Source organism: Epinephelus fuscoguttatus, linkage group LG24, assembly GCF_011397635.1.
Source record: "Epinephelus fuscoguttatus linkage group LG24, E.fuscoguttatus.final_Chr_v1".
Taxonomy (NCBI): domain Eukaryota; kingdom Metazoa; phylum Chordata; class Actinopteri; order Perciformes; family Serranidae; genus Epinephelus; species Epinephelus fuscoguttatus.
Genome location: NC_064775.1, coordinates 2,687,508 through 2,704,294, shown reverse-complemented (window position 1 = coordinate 2,704,294; position 16,787 = coordinate 2,687,508). Strand labels below are relative to the sequence as shown.

The window sequence follows — 16,787 nt, the reverse complement described above, 5'->3', positions numbered from 1 at the left end:
AAGCTGTCAGCGCTTTATTAAACTAAAAAAAATAAATAAATTAAATTGAATTTAAAAAATTAAATTGAATTAAATTAAAAATCAATTGAATTCAATTAAAAAATTAAGATAAATCAAATTTAAAAAACTAACTTGAATATTTTTTTAAATTAAAAAACCTAAAATTAAAAATAATTAGGTTAAATCAATTTTTAAAAAATTAAATCGAATTAATTAAGTTGAATTAATTAAAAATAAATTTAATTAAATTAAAATGAATCAAATTTAAAAAACGAATTTGAATATTTATTGAAAAATCAAATTGAATTCAATTAATTTGAATTAAATTTTAAAAATCAAGTTGAATTACATTAAAAACATCAAAATAAACTGAATTAAATCTAATTTAATTAAATTCAATTAAATTTAATTCTTTTTTATTTATTTCCTTAAAACTTTTTCTTCTACACAAATTTTTGAAATAAAATTTCAAGTCAAATATATTGCTATATATATTTATTGTAACATATCAAATAATATGACATACATTGAAATGATATATTCATAAGTCGTCATGGTGATATTGTAATTTAAAATAATGTGATAATAAGTAAGAATCATGCCATCTGTTGACTTAATGAATCATATTTATTACTTCTATGCAGTGAAATAATGAGCTCTCCCTCCTGACACTTGTTTAACAAACCAAAAGCGAACTGACAGATAAATGACAGATGTTTCCAGGAACTCTGGTCGTGTTTCAGCTCGTTCCTCCGCACAGAGTTTCAGTGTTTGAAGCAAACAATGGGCCGGCTTGTCGTCGTCCGCGTGAGGAGTGAATTTATCAGCGAGACAAAGACACAGTTTATTATGTAATCAACGGCTCTGTTCTGACTGGAAACACAAAGAGTGGAGGGGAGGTCAGAGGTGAGGGAGGCCGCTGGAGGAAGGAATTCAGCTCACTGTGGAGATTATTCATATCATATTCACAAGATATACCTGCTCTGTCATAATGTTGTCTGGCTGACTCAAATCTAAGAGGCTACATTAAGATGTTGTTGTGTTTTCAGCTGGGATAGTGGCCTTAAAAATTGTTGGTTTTTTTAAAATGTTGCAGCAGATTGCACCCCCAAAAATCGGTATTTTAAGCCCAAACATCTTTTCCCAACCGTAACCAAGTGTTTTTTGCACCTAAACCTAACCACATGTTAACTACAGTATTATTGAAAAATAAAATGTCAGTGATCCTCTACATACTAACATGCAAATGTAGCATATCAATAGATTGCAGGAAAGTACAATGGTAACATTTATTTTATAGGTTGCTGCGATCAGGTTGCTGTCTTATTTGCACACAGTTCAGTGTTTTCAGGGAGTTTTATCAAATGTAGGATTATTTTTCATCTCCTATATGTTGTATTTGTTCATACCTAATCAGCCCAGTACTCAGTTTGACCTACTTCAGTTGCACCAAAAACAAACCAAACACCTGCCAAGTTTCCATCCAAATCTGGCTAAAGTTTTGAGAAAAACACGTCCAACTTCACCAGTGAAAAGAACGTCTTCATTAACATGCACGGCCATCCGCTTCCTCTGAAACGGGCCTTTGTGTCCCAGCAGATGCCCCGAACACATCGCAGAGAAGCAGAGCCGAATCAAAGAGAGATGGTATACAATCCACGGCAAAGCCCCTCTGCTAGGTTTCCCTGCTTCTCCTATGTCTTCTCATTCCAGGGCAGCTGTGTTGATTGAGTGTGATTAGTGGCATGAGACACACCTGGGCATTGTGTGCAGTCAGTCTGGGCCGGCTGACTTCCTCATCACACCTTTGCTTTTTTTCCTTTTTGTTTCCGCAGTACAACACCCCTACAGCACATTTTCACTCATCCCATCCGTCCCTTGTGTCTCCCTCTTTTTGTCAAGCCTAAGAGCTGGACTGTGACAAATACACTTCTTAATATAGTATGCCCCTAAAAATGTCACAGTATAGTGTGCCCTAAAATGTCTCAGAATAAAATGCCTAAAAACTCATGGAAACCTTCTTTGAAGCTTAAATCTGCTAAATGCCAACTAATTTATCAAGATGTGTCATATTTCTAATCTTTGGTCATGTTTAACTTGTTTCAAAAGCACCTGTGTATTGTGAACATAACGGAGCACAACACAAATCAAAAATTGTAATTCCTCATTATGATGAGCAACATGGAAAATCTATCAAAGAGATTTTGTGACTTTGGGTGATCTGACTTCTTAAAATAAACTCAGTTCCTTCAACACTGAAAACAACGCAGCTGGTAACAAGAGAAGAACTATCTTACCTCGGAGCTCCTCATGTACCTTCCTTCCTCTTCTTCCCAGATGTCGTCCACTGAGGCTGCGCATCTACAAGAGTGTGACAAATAAAAGCACCTGTCTTATCATGCAACAAAAGTCAGCATTATTACTGGAAAGTGGTGAACTGCATCATGTTGATGAATAAGAAGACAAAGACAAACCTGAAGTTCACTAGTTCCAGAGCGTTTATACATCAGTCCACGTGCAGTGATCTTCAGAATGAAACATAAAATAAAGTCTCTTTAAGTTAAAGGCAAACCGTGTTGCACACAGTCAAACCAACCTTGGTGTATGAAATAAAGCCGTGCTGAAATTATCTTATAGATCAAAGTGTTTTGACCAAACAGTCTTCATCAGGGTATAAAGTGCATTCTGGGACACACACTGTGTCACATGATCTCTTGATGACTGTTCAGTTACACACCTGTCCCCGATGTGTTTTGATGAAGACTCTTCAGATGAAAGGTGCTGGTCTATCCATGAATTAATGAAGGATTTTTAACCACAGTCAGAGTATCTGGGATGCATTTTTGGGCTGCCGGCCTGCACTGTTGACTTTTACGCTGAGTAAGCTGGATAGTCGTGGCTTTTTATTCTTATGTGATGACCTAATCTTTTACAATCACTTACAGCTAGTGCAGCACTCCCTATTTTTTCTTTCTTTGTCATAGAATTGTATGCCATTAAAAACTTCAAAGTGTAGTATGCAAATATGTCAAAATATAGTATGTCATAAAAAGTTTTATAAAAATGTCATAGTGTAGTATGCCATAAGTACTTTAATTCAAAGAAAACGTCATAGTATGTCATCAAAATATCATAGTGAAGTATGCCAAAGAAAAATTCAGAGTATTTACAGTATACCATAAAAAAGTTCATGGAATATTTTGCCATAAAATAAAAACTAAAATAAAATACTAAACAAAAAATATTTCAGTGTAATATTAAATTAAAAAAAAAAAATCATAGTATATATATATTATGCCATAAAAAAAATCATCACAATGTCATACTGTACTGTGACATAAAAACTTTCAGATGGCATAAAATCTTTAATAAAAAAATGTTGTAGTATGGTATGTTATAAAAACTTTCATAAAAATATCACGGTGTAGTATACCAAAGAAAAATTCAGAGTATTTGTACTGTGCCATGAAAAAGTTCATGATATAGTTCGCCATCAAAAAAACAAAACAAAATTTCACAGTGTAATAAAAAAAAAAATCATAGTATTTATGGTATTCCATTAAAAAACTGTCATAGTGTAGTATGCCAGAAAAAAACTGGTCACTGACTCACACGTCTTTGTGTCCTTTCCATTCCTTTCCGTTATGTCCGTCATTGTAATTATTATTTTATGAGGCTTTATTTAACGGATTTGATTCACCTTTATGGTCAGTTGCTGGTGTAGCCCTGTGGCTATTATTTCATTCATTTCTGTGAAGGGATTACTATTTCATTCATTTCTTGAGGACATTAAAATGTGTTTTGTGTTCTATTTCATTTCTCTAAGAATACTTTAAAATGTTTGTTCAACAGGGCACAAGTTAATGTATAAATATGTTTAAAAATGTTAAAATGTTTAAAACCAGTCAATGTATTTACAGCTAAAACAGTCAGAATTCATGGTTGGAGTTATAACCATCATAGTTTGTTTGTTTGTGCAGACCACGTTGTGTGTATGGAGCATTTAAGCATGATGTCAGCATGGAATGTCAATCACTCATTCTCTCTTCTCTGATTGGCTTGTCTGTCGTCTTTAGCCACTCTTAATCTCACCTTGTTGAGGGAGGAGGTTCTTAGCCTGACCTCCATGAAAACGCAGGTTAGCTGCGGCAGAAGCTGTATTGCTGTCCGAGCTGGATAAGCATAAAGTGAACAAGAATATAACACTCCAAACTACCAAGACTGACGGAGAGTCGTCTTGTGGTTGCTGTGTGTGACTTTTGAGAAGCTGCCAGAGGTAAATGCATGTGTTTTAATGTGTATAAAACGGGCTGTAATGCTAATCGCTGCTAGCCTTTAGCTTAGCCTCTCTATGGCGTGTCATACTGTTATTTTGCATTGCATTTAGCACTAGCTCATTTGTTTAAGACATGCTGTGGTTATTTCGCCATGAATTAACCCGTAGTTTGTTTACTAAGAGGAACTGTGTGGTTCAGAACTGAACATTTGCCCGTGAGAGGGAGAGAGAAAGAGGACCGGGGCCCCGTGACCAACTGTACTACAACACCCCCATTAGTATTAACTAGCTTCATGGGACTGGGGTTACACTGGTTTTGTTCTGTGCCTGCAAATTCTACCTCGCACTTTGTGATTCCACCTGGAATTAAATATTATATATAAATAAAGTCTTGCTAGCTTGTTTGCTTTTTGGTAAAATAGTCAGTAGGAATTCATAACAAAATATGCTATAAAATATAAATTCTACCAAAAACATTAAAAAAAATTATTCAGTTATTCAATTAAATTAATATTTCCTTATTTTATTTGGTATTTTTGTCGTATACACGTATACAGTGATGATTTCTGGGTAATAATGTTGTTTAATGTCAAGTCTCTATTTGATCATGTGACAAGACCATAAGATTATATGGTAGCTAGTTTACTGTGGGTGGCCTGTTGGAACTATACACTAGTGTAGCATCTCAAAAAAAGCCATTGTGAAAAATGTCTCAAGAGTCATAGTATAGCATGTTGAAAAAAAAAAAAAAATTAAAAGTGATTGGGTAGTATCTTAAAAAAAATTAAAAAGTCATCATTCGTATGTTGGGAAAAAAAGAGTCAAAAAATAGTTCACACCAAAATGGAGCAAAAATTTAATTTAATATTGAAAATTATTCATTTTGATACATACAGGTAGCTATACATATTGCAAAACTCTACACCAAGTACACCAAAGCATACATTTTCATTTCCAAATATTTATTTGAAAACAAAACCATTCATGCAGTCAATAAAAAAACATTTTGTTAATAATAAAAAACAAATGTAATCTCAACAGTGACCGCGCCAGCCGGCGGGACTGCGGCTGAACTGCTTCCAATGTTTATTCATTCATTCGTTCATTCATTCATTCATCAATAAAAAAAAAGATTCCACTAATTATTTCGGTGTTTATTTCTTTTATTCTTAAGTTGTTTTTTTTTTTTTTATTAAAATGCAAAATATAGCCAACAATATTATAGACCAGCAGCAGCAAAAAAAAAAAAAAAAAAATTGGAGAGGTTGTCAGTCCTATTCTATGGTCTGTAATATTTTTTATTTCATCATAACTTCTCGGAAATTACTCGCAACCCTTAGTGCGCACTGTTAGTAAATCAGTTTGTACATTTTTTTGCGTGTGCAATGAGTTTGCACACATTTTTATACACGCAGACCTTTAGTAGATCTGGCCCTAAATGCAGACTGATCACCTGTGAAACACAATCCTGTCCCCAAAGGGAGGCAGACATGTGATGCTCTCCTGTAAGAAGCTGTTCTTCCTCAGGGTCACAGTGGATCTGAGATGACGACTACAGCAGCAGATGCTGAAGAAGCTACAAGTCCAGAGACCAGGTCTCCACCAACTTTACTCAAGAGGGACCAAGTCAAGTCGTCCTGGATTTCATGGGAGAGGGAGAGTAGCTGCTGGACAAGATTTCCATTCAGTCTGCAGATAAAAATGCATGAATATATGTTAAGAAAGTAAATTATTATTTTGCATCTTCATTAATTAGTATGTTTCTGAGGCTTAGGAAAGACTTACTTGATTGTTAGAGGGCCATCATGGAGCAGCAGTGGAATGAGACCCTGAGCAGGAACACAGAGCTCAGTCAGGTCTAACCGCCTGACTGTCCAGTATCTCAGCAGGGACGCCAAACTACTGACAACCCTCAACAATACTCTGTCTGATGGTTGGGCTGTCTGAGGCGAGAGAGAAAGTTCTTCAATAGTCACCGAACAGGCCACTGTTCCTCTTCTTACCCATCGACACATTAGCAAGACCATGTCATTTGAAAGCCTGAAAATCAAAGAGAATGTTTAAAAGTTGTGAAATAAATTATGTTCATCAATAACTGGATTTTCAAATGGGACAAGAAGTAATTATATAAATCTATACCTCAGACTGTGCAGTTGTGTTGTACCTCTAAAGAGGACAGAGGCTCCTCTAACAGAAATCTTTGTTGGTGTGAGGATGAGATCAACTTTAGAGCCACAAAGTCTGAGAACTCTCACGACAGACCAACATGTTTTCTTGTGTAATTCTCCTGTTAACAGCAAGGTGAAACCCAGCAGCTGTAGCAAATCAGCCAACTGCTCAGCCTCCTGTCTGGATCTTGTGGATATGAGTGTACACACACTCTGGAAGAACTGTGGATCACAGCTGAAACACAACAACATGGATAAAGTGTAAAAAAAAAGCAGAGGTAATATACACTGCTCAAAGAAGTGAAGGGAACACTTCATGGTCACAGTCTAACAGGAAGTCAGTTAAACTTCAGAGATATCAATCTGTCCATTCAGGAAGCACAAATGATTGTGAATCAGTTTCAGCTGCTTTGGTGCAAATCAAAGTGACAACAGCTGCAATGTAGAGGCAAAAGCAAGACAACCCCCAAAAAGGGAATGGTTTTACATGTGGTGTCCACAGACAGTTGCTCGCTCCTTATCTTTCCTGACTGATTCTTTGACAGTTTGGTCTTCTGCTAGTGTCCTTGGCACTACTGGTAGCATGAGGCGGGACCTGCAGCCCAGTCAGGTTGATACCAGATACCAGGAGACCGGCCGTTACACCAGGAGAGCTGGACAGGGCCGTAGAAGGGCATCAACCCAGCAGCAGGACCGCTATCTGCTCCTTTGTGTGAGGAGGAACAGGAGGAGCACTGCCAGAGCCCTACAACATGACCTCCAGCAGGCTACTGGTGTGCATGTTTCTGAGCTCACTGTCAGAAACAGACTCCATGAGGGTGGCATGAGGGCCCCACGTCCTCTAGTGGGACCTGTGCTCACAGCCCAGCACCGTGCAGCTCCATTGGAATTGGCCCACCACAGTGCCCTGAGCCTGGAGACACCGTAGTGAACTTTAAGCTGCCTGTAACATCATCCAGCATGACCGGTTTGGCGGTGGGTCAGTGACGGTCTGGACAGACCTCCATGCAATAGCCAACGGTACCCTGACTGCTGTTAGGTCCCAGAATGAAATCCTCAGAGCGACTGTCAGACCTGGGTTCCTCGAGGTGCAGCAGACCCTGGGTTCCTCCTGGTGCGGCGGACCCTGGGTTCCTCTTGGTGCAGTGGGTTGATGATTTTAGTTTCCATTGACTGTTATGTCATTTTGTTCTCAACAAATTATACAATGTACATCAGTAAAGACTTTCCCTTTTTTTGAGCAGTGAACAAGATACAGTGCATTAAAGGCCATCTCATGTACAAAGTCTTTCATTGAGAATGAAATTTAGAGAAAGTACATTCAACAGAATAAAATAGTAAAACTGTGTTATTGATTGCGACAATGTTATACTATATTAAAATAATGTGTATTGGTAAATAATTACTCAGCAGAAAAATGGCAAGTATATTTATCTACATTGTATACATTTGTAAATGACTAATTTCAAAATGCTGTTGATTGTGAGCTGACAAACTTCTGATATAAGCCATACATGATGACTAAATAAACAGGATTTGTCTGTCTTACCTGAGCTGTGAGATATAAGGCAGACACTGTAGGAAGCTCCTCACTTCACTCTCATCATGTGACCAGCCTGTCAGCATCACTTGTTTCTTCTCTGACTGGAGTTTCAGCACTTCCAGGAGGATGGAGGTCTTTCTCTCTGAGAGGTTTAAAGACCAGATCGCAGGAGGTGACTGGAAAACTGACTGTAATGACGGAAGGACACTCAGGCCTGTTTTAGTCTCATAGTCCTTCACATGAGAGCAGAGATCCAGCAGCAGATCACAGCTGTTATTTCTACTAAGGAGTGTTTGATATATGAACAGTGATGATATCTGGTCCAGTATCTTCTCTCTTGTCTGCTGTTCTCTCTCGACTGCGGCACAGAACAGATTCCCAAAGAACTTGACTTGCGCTGAGACTCCAAACTGGTTACTGAACCTGGAATGAGAATGAAACATTTTGTTGTGATTTAATGTCAGAAGCAGTAACAGAGCCATGCATCACTGACACATCTGCTAAAAGCCTACAAATACCCACTGAAATCAGTCACCTTAACGTTCAAGTAACAATGCTTTAAACTGGGGTATACCTGGATTTTGAAAAACTTTTGCTGAATGAATTAAATGCACAAAATGTTTAAACAACCATTTAAGTCAGGCTACAAGGTGTGGAATACCACTCCTGAACCAACAGGGTGGCTGAAATAAATACCTTGCCCTAAACATTTACAGTGGCATGCAAAAGTTTGGGCATCCCTGGTGAAAATTTCATTTATTGTGAGTAGTTAAGTAAGTAGAAGATGAACTGATCTCCACAAGGCATTAAGTTAAAGATACATCAATATTTTAAGCAAGAGAACATTTTAATTTTAACCTTTTACCATTTAAAATAACAAAAAAACAAAAAACAAACAAAAAAAAAAGTAAAAGAGCCTGAAACAAAAGTTTGGGCATCCTGCATGGTTAGTACTTAGTAGTGCCCCCTTTGGCAAATATCACACCTTCTAAACACTTTTTGTATCCAGCTAAGAGTCTTTCAGTCCTTGTTTGGAGGATTTTCACCCATTCTTCCAGCAAAAGGTTTCTAGGGGACAGCTCAGCCACTCTCCACTCTTCACTGGAAACGAGGAGGTGGAGAGGGTGTCAAGGTTCAAGTTCCTGGGTCTGACTGTGACTGAGGATCTGTCCTGGGGCAAAAACATCACCTCAGCCATAGGAAAGGCCCAGCAATGCCTCTTTTACTTAAGGAAGCTCAAAACAGCTAAACTTCCCCAGAGACTCATGCTGAACGTCTATCATTGCTCAGTGGAAAGTGTACTGACATATGGACTATTAGTGTGGTTTTCCAGCTGCACTAAGGCGGACCAGCAGGCTCTCCAGAGAGTGGTGAAATCATCGGGGAAAATCATTGGGACTAGCCTCCCAGAGATTGCCACTGTCTTCACCACCTGCTGCCGGCGCCAAGTGCATAACATCCTCCAGGACCGGTCACATCCAGCACACCACCTATTCCAACTACTGCCCTCTGGGAGAAGATTCAGATCTATCTGTGCCAGAACCACCAGACTGGCCCACAGCCTCTACCCCCAAGCAGTCAGGCTGCTGAACGGACAATCCAACCCCATCTGTCCACCCGAACTCATAACACTCTGTTTACCACACTACAACAATAACTGAGAACTGGACTTTGCATTGCTGCAGCACCCACTACACCACATCCCTCTCTGCCCCCCCAGCACACCTTATTCTACCTCTAAGGACGATACATGATTGTTATGTAGCACTTTCGTCATTGCGCTTTACAATACTAACTTTATAAGGTATAGTTACAGTTGTGTGTTGGTCTAATTTTGTACATCTGTATATCATCTGTGTGTGCTGCTATATTGAGGACAGTTACAGTATGTTGTACCTTTAATACAAAAGTCACTATGCACTATTTATTTGGTATTTATTTTTATTGGTTGCACAAGTCTGCGATGACTGATGATGTCATTATCTTGTTGTTTTTCATTGAGCAATGACAATAAACTATTGAATTGAATTGAATAGCTCTGTGAGATTCTTTGGCTGTCTTCATGCTCTGCTCTTTGAGCTCTATCCACAGATGTTTAATGATGTTCAGGTCGGGGGACTGTGAGGGCCATGGCAAAACCTTCAGCTGGCTCCTCTTGAGATCGTCCATTGTGGATTTGGAGGTGTGTTTAGGATCATTGTCCTGTTGTAGAAGTCATCCTCTCTTTATCTTCATCTTTTTTACAGATGCTGTGATGTGTGCTTCCAGAATTTGCTGGAATTTAACTGAATCGATTCTTCCCTCTACCTGTGAAATGTTCCCTGTGTGACTGGCTGCAACACAAGCCCACAGCATCATCCATCCACCCCCGTGTTAAACAGTTGGACAGGTGTTCTTTACATTAGTGCTGCATGATTTGATAAAACTGTGCAATTACGATTTGAATGGACAATATTGCAATTTGCAATTGCGATTACAATATAATAAAAAAAATGGCATCATTAGTCTTCTTGCTTGATTGAATGTTTCCCCTACATTATATTAGGGGGGCACTGACCTGACCCGACATAGTTATTATTATGGACAGTGTGTAACACTGACTGAGCAGACTGAGCACAGTCAAACACAGTGCAGCATGGCACTGTATCTACAGCAGAGCGAGCCTGTGTTGCGTTCAGGCGTTGTCACGTAAATGAAAAATTCCAGCACGCCATAGCACAACACAGCAGCATGTCAAGCGGGCCGAAACCGAGCAAAGTTGCTCAGTTTTTCATTTGTAATTATATAGTTTGTTATGGAGTCCGTGATTTCCCCGTGACACTTACAAATGTTTGCGTAACTGTGCTTGGATGTTGTTTTATGAGGCTCTGGTGTTTTTCAGTTGTCTCTTTGTCTTTAATGTTACACGGCTCGGCTTCCTCTCGCATGCACTCTTCCTACTTTTCTCTGTGCTGTCTCAAGTGCTGATATAGATTGGTCGTGTTGCCGCGGGACGTGGCGACTTTAACTTTTAAACAGTATGTCTTTCTGTTCAACGTCGCCGTACCTGAATCCGAAGTATCAGCATGTAATAGACGTTGCGTTTTTTTCGCCACCAACTCAGCCTGCTCATGGTCAAGCTAATGCTCTTCTTCAGCATCTGTGTTGGTCACTGCTGCACGCCGGGCGGTCACCTGACCATACGTACTACACACACCAGGATAGCTTGTGGGCGTAATGTCAACAAACTCCACACACTACAGCAGAGGCAGTCACGTCCACAGGCACACATGTTAACATTTATTTACATTAAATCAGAAATCGCAGCCTTTTATGCAGTTATGTAATCGCACAGCCTGCCATCGCGATTGCGATTAGATTAAATTAGATTAAATGTGTAGCACTGCTTTACATGAAACTCTGCACCATTTTTTTCTCCAAACATACCTTTGCTCATTGTGTCTAAAAAGTTCTATTTTAACTTCATCAGTCCACAGGACTTGTTTCCAAAAAGCATCAGGCTTGTTTCTATGTTCCTTTGCAAACTTCATCTTTACCTTTGTACTTTTTGGAGATCAGTTCATCTTCTACTCACTGAACTATTCACAGTAACGGAAATTTTGACAAGGGTTTCCCATCTTTTGCATGTCACTGTATCCATCAGTTAACTCCAAGGCCTGAAATACTGGACCACAAGTTTTAACATCCATCATTTTGCAAAACTCTGACAAACTTCATACAGTACTAGTGCAACAGGACTAGGAGTTATTGTGGTAAAATTATCACATCCTGATGACATGGAGTTTCTTTTCACTATTGCTCATAAACATGAGGAAATCCTCTCATTCACCCCTCTTAATCATTCATTGTTCAAAGTCTGTACTCAGTTAGTTGTATTATTGGCCAAAATGACTATTATATCCAGATAATATATCAAAGGCACCGGGCTGAAAACGTGCCCACAAGGACAGAGGGGAAGGTAAAGGAACAGAAACACATCAGGGAAGCACTTCAAACCTGTGGCTAACCCAACTGGGCCTTTGCCAAAACCACAGACAGACCCAGAGCAGACAGAGAGGAAGGGACACAAAAACGTATCAGCATTGTCATTCCTTATGTCACAGGAGTGTCTGAGAGACTCAGGAGGTTTTCAACAAACACCACATCCCTGTGCACTTTAAACCCAGTAACACAATGAGACAGAAACTTGTCCACCCCAAAGACAAAACACCCAGACAGAAGCAGAGCAATGTAGTGTATGCAGTTCAGTGCAGCCAGGAGTGCACAGGTTTATACACTGGAGAGACAAAACAACCACTCCACAAGTGCATGGGCTGTCCACTTACACCTACAGGAGAAGGGACACTCCTTTGAGGACAGCAATGTGCACATCTTGGTCAGGGAAGAAAGATGGTTTGAGAGAGGAGTAAAAGAAGCCATCTACGTCAAGCTGGACTGACCATCGTTAAACAGAGGGTGGCTTACGACACTACTTATCACCCACCTACAATGCAGTCTTGGGATCCTCCCAGACGACTTCACACCCATTCACCCCTGGTCCCACCTGACCCTAATGAATCACATGGTGGCCAGGTGGGTCAACGACTCACATTGTGACCTTAAGGACTCTGAAACTAAGAGCTCACATGTGACCCTAACAACTCTGCAAGGGTTCCCACCCACACAGGGTTTATAGCCTGCAACTCAGTACCAGTCATTTAGAACTGAAGAAGCTTCTTGGACGAGGCGAAAGCGTCTTCAAGAAACGAAAGCAAGTCCAGTTGCCTACGATATTAGCACTCATGATTACCATAACCTGGATGACTGACAATCTCCACCGATAAACTATCAAAGGCATAGTATACAAGAGTTGTTGCTTACTGTTTGTAAATATGCTTGTCGCAAGCCAACCTGGGATTCACTCTCGTTTGAAACGAGCATAAGAGATAATTAAGGGAGATTACTTTTGTAAGAGTCAATACATTATTTTTTTTTTTTAGGAAAATCCTGCATTCTATCCTTTTAATCAATTAGTGCCAAAACCTGAAAGAATAAATCACAAGTTTGCATCTGCATTCTTGTGTAAAACTATAAAACCACATTTAATTCAATTCCTTTTATTGTAAATATAAATAAATAGCATTCAATATTCAATACACAGAATACTATGGAACTCATTATAAAAGTAACTAATTACCAGAGCTGTGAGATATAAGGCAGACACTGTAGGAAGCTCCTCACTTCACTCTCATCATCTGACCAGCCTGTCAGCACCACTTGTTTCTTCTCTGACTGGAGTTTCAGCACTTCCAGGAGGATAGAGGTCTTTCTCTCTGAGAGGTTTACGTACCAGACTGCAGGAGGTAACTGGAAAACTGACTGTAATGACGGAAGGACACTCAGGCCTGTTTTAGCCTCATAGTCCTTCACATGAGAGCAGAGATCCAGCAGCAGATCACAGCCGTTAGTTCTATGAAGGAGTATTTGATATATGAACAGTGATGATATCTGGTCCAGTATCTTCTCTCCTGTCTGCTGTTCTCTCTGCACAGAACAGATTCCCAAAGAACTTGACTCGTGCTGAGTCTCCAAACTGGCTACTGAACCTGGAATGAGAATGAAACATTTTGTTGTGATTTAATGTCAGAAGCAATAACAGAGCCATGCATCACTGACACATCTGCTAAAAGCCTACAAATACCCACTGAAATCAGTCACCTTAACGTTCAAGTAACAATGCTTCAAACTGGGGTATACCTGGATTTTGAAAAACTTTTGCTGAATTAAATACACAAAATGTTTAAGCAACCATTTAAGTCAGGCTACAAGGTGTGGAATACCACTCCTGAACCAACAGGGTGATTGAAAGAAATACCTTACTCTCAGAAAGTTTTGTTGGTCCTCCAGACCTCAGACCTCCACAGTTCCTGTTAACTGCCATTTCCTATTGACATTACGTACTGAGAAAACAGCGACCCTAAAACACTTTGCTATCTTCTTATAGTCTTCATCAGTTATTTTAGTTATCAGAGTGCTAGGCAGCTGTTTAGAGGAGCCCATGGCTGCTGATTGTTGGGACAAGGTTTCAGGACTCACGATATTTATGAAGCTTTGAAATTTGCATCACCTGGCCTTTCCTGACAAGCCAGAGCCCTAACAAGCTCATTCAGGTCTGAGACCCTGGTTAAAGGTGCCTTAAGAGCTCAAATGTCTTGGTTTGCCCAAACTTTTGCATGGTGCTTCTTTCCTTCTTTTCACTATCAAATTGTACAAAACAAATAAAATAAACTGATCTCCTTTAAAATGTTGAAAAGCATGTTTCATCTTTACCTTTGTACTTTTTGGAGATCAGTTCATATTCTACTCACTGAACTATTCACAGTAACGGAAATTTTGACAATGGTTCCCCATCTTTTGCATGTCACTGTATCCATCAGTTAACTCCAAGGCCTGAAATACTGGACCACAAGTTTTAACATCCATCATTTTGCAAAACTCTGACAAACTTCATACAGTACTAGTGCAACAGGACTAGGAGTTATTGTGGTAAAATTATCACATCCTGATGACATGGAGTTTCTTTTCACTATTGCTCATAAACATGAGGAAATCCTCTCATTCACCCCTCTTAATCATTCATTGTTCAAAGTCTGTACTCAGTTAGTTGTATTATTGGCCAAAATGACCAGATAATATATCAAGGCACCGGGCTGAAAACGTGCCCACAAGGACAGAGGAAGGTAAAGGAACAGAAACACATCAGGGAAGCACTTCAAACCTGTGGCTAACCCAACTGGGCCTTTGCCAAAACCACAGACAGACCCAGAGCAGACAGAGAGGAAGGGACACAAAAACGTATCAGCATTGTCATTCCTTATGTCACAGGAGTGTCTGAGAGACTCAGGAGGGTTTTCAACAAACACCACATCCCTGTGCACTTTAAACCCAGTAACACAATGAGACAGAAACTTGTCCACCCCAAAGACAAAACACCCAGACAGAAGCAGAGCAATGTAGTGTATGCAGTTCAGTGCAGCCAGGAGTGCACAGGTTTATACACTGGAGAGACAAAACAACCACTCCACAAGTGCATGGGCTGTCCACTTACACCTACAGGAGAAGGGACACTCCTTTGAGGACAGCAATGTGCACATCTTGGTCAGGGAAGAAAGATGGTTTGAGAGAGGAGTAAAAGAAGCCATCTACGTCAAGCTGGACTGACCATCGTTAAACAGAGGGGGTGGCTTACGACACTACTTATCACCCACCTACAATGCAGTCTTGGGATCCCTCCCCAGACGACTTCACACCCATTCACCCCTGGTCCCACCTGACCCTAATGAATCACATGGTGGCCAGGTGGGTCAACGACTCACATTGTGACCTTAAGGACTCTGAAACTAAGAGCTCACATGTGACCCTAACAACTCTGCAAGGGTTCCCACCCACACAGGGTTTATAGCCTGAACTCAGTACCAGTCATTTAGAACTGAAGAAGCTTCTTGGACGAGAGAGGCTAAACGTCTTCAAGAAACAAAGCAAGTCCAGTTGCCTACGATATTAGCACTCATGATTACCATAACCTGGATGACTGACAATCTCCGATAAACTATCAAAGGCATAGTATACAAGAGCTGTTGCTTACTGTTTGTAAATATGCTTGTCGCAAGCCAACCTGGGATTCACTCTCGTTTGAAACGAGCATAAGAGATAATTAAGGGAGATTACTTTTGTAAGAGTCAATACATTATTTTTTTTTTTTTAGGAAAATCCTGCATTCTATCCTTTTAATCAATTAGTGCCAAAACCTGAAAGAATAAATCACAAGTTTGCATCTACATTCTTGTGTAAAACTATAAAACCACATTTAATTCAATTCCTTTTATTGTAAATATAAATAAATAGCATTCAATATTCAATACACAGAATACTATGGAACTCATTATAAAAGTAACTAATTACCAGAGCTGTGAGATATAAGGCAGACACTGTAGGAAGCTCCTCACTTCACTCTCATCATCTGACCAGCCTGTCAGCACCACTTGTTTCTTCTCTGACTGGAGTTTCAGCACTTCCAGGAGGATAGAGGTCTTTCTCTCTGAGAGGTTTACGTACCAGACTGCAGGAGGTAACTGGAAAACTGACTGTAATGACGGAAGGACACTCAGGCCTGTTTTAGCCTCATAGTCCTTCACATGAGAGCAGAGATCCAGCAGCAGATCACAGCCGTTAGTTCTATGAAGGAGTATTTGATATATGAACAGTGATGATATCTGGTCCAGTATCTTCTCTCCTGTCTGCTGTTCTCTCTCGACTGCGGCACAGAACAGATTCCCAAAGAACTTGACTCGTGCTGAGTCTCCAAACTGGCTACTGAACCTGGAATGAGAATGAAACATTTTGTTGTGATTTAATGTCAGAAGCAATAACAGAGCCATGCATCACTGACACATCTGCTAAAAGCCTACAAATACCCACTGAAATCAGTCACCTTAACGTTCAAGTAACAATGCTTCAAACTGGGGTATACCTGGATTTTGAAAAACTTTTGCTGAATTAAATACACAAAATGTTTAAGCAACCATTTAAGTCAGGCTACAAGGTGTGGAATACCACTCCTGAACCAACAGGGTGATTGAAAGAAATACCTTACTCTCAGAAAGTTTTGTTGGTCCTCCAGACCTCAGCTTGACCTCCACAGTTCCTGTTAACTGCCATTTCCTATTGACATTACGTACTGAGAAAACAGCGACCCTAAAACACTTTGCTATCTTCTTATAGTCTTCATCAGTTATTTTAGTTATCAGAGTGCTAGGCAGCT

The 16,787-nt window shown here is 39.7% G+C and overlaps 1 protein-coding gene across 2 annotated transcripts in view; it reads right to left on the bottom strand.

The window, feature by feature from the left end:
- Positions 1–5,120: 5,120 nt before the first annotated feature.
- The window catches only part of LOC125885175 (uncharacterized), a 38,403-nt gene continuing 26,736 nt past the window's right edge, over positions 5,121–16,787 (bottom strand). For both annotated transcript variants that reach the window (XM_049570683.1, XM_049570682.1), the window contains 5 exons: positions 15,929–16,345; positions 7,994–8,410; positions 6,416–6,679; positions 6,062–6,316; positions 5,121–5,965 (listed from right to left, as the gene is read on the bottom strand). In XM_049570683.1, the coding sequence (XP_049426640.1) occupies positions 5,806–5,965; positions 6,062–6,316; positions 6,416–6,679; positions 7,994–8,410; positions 15,929–16,345 (1,513 nt within the window). In that variant the 3' untranslated portion in view covers positions 5,121–5,805. The remainder of the gene's footprint in view (positions 5,966–6,061; positions 6,317–6,415; positions 6,680–7,993; positions 8,411–15,928; positions 16,346–16,787) is intronic.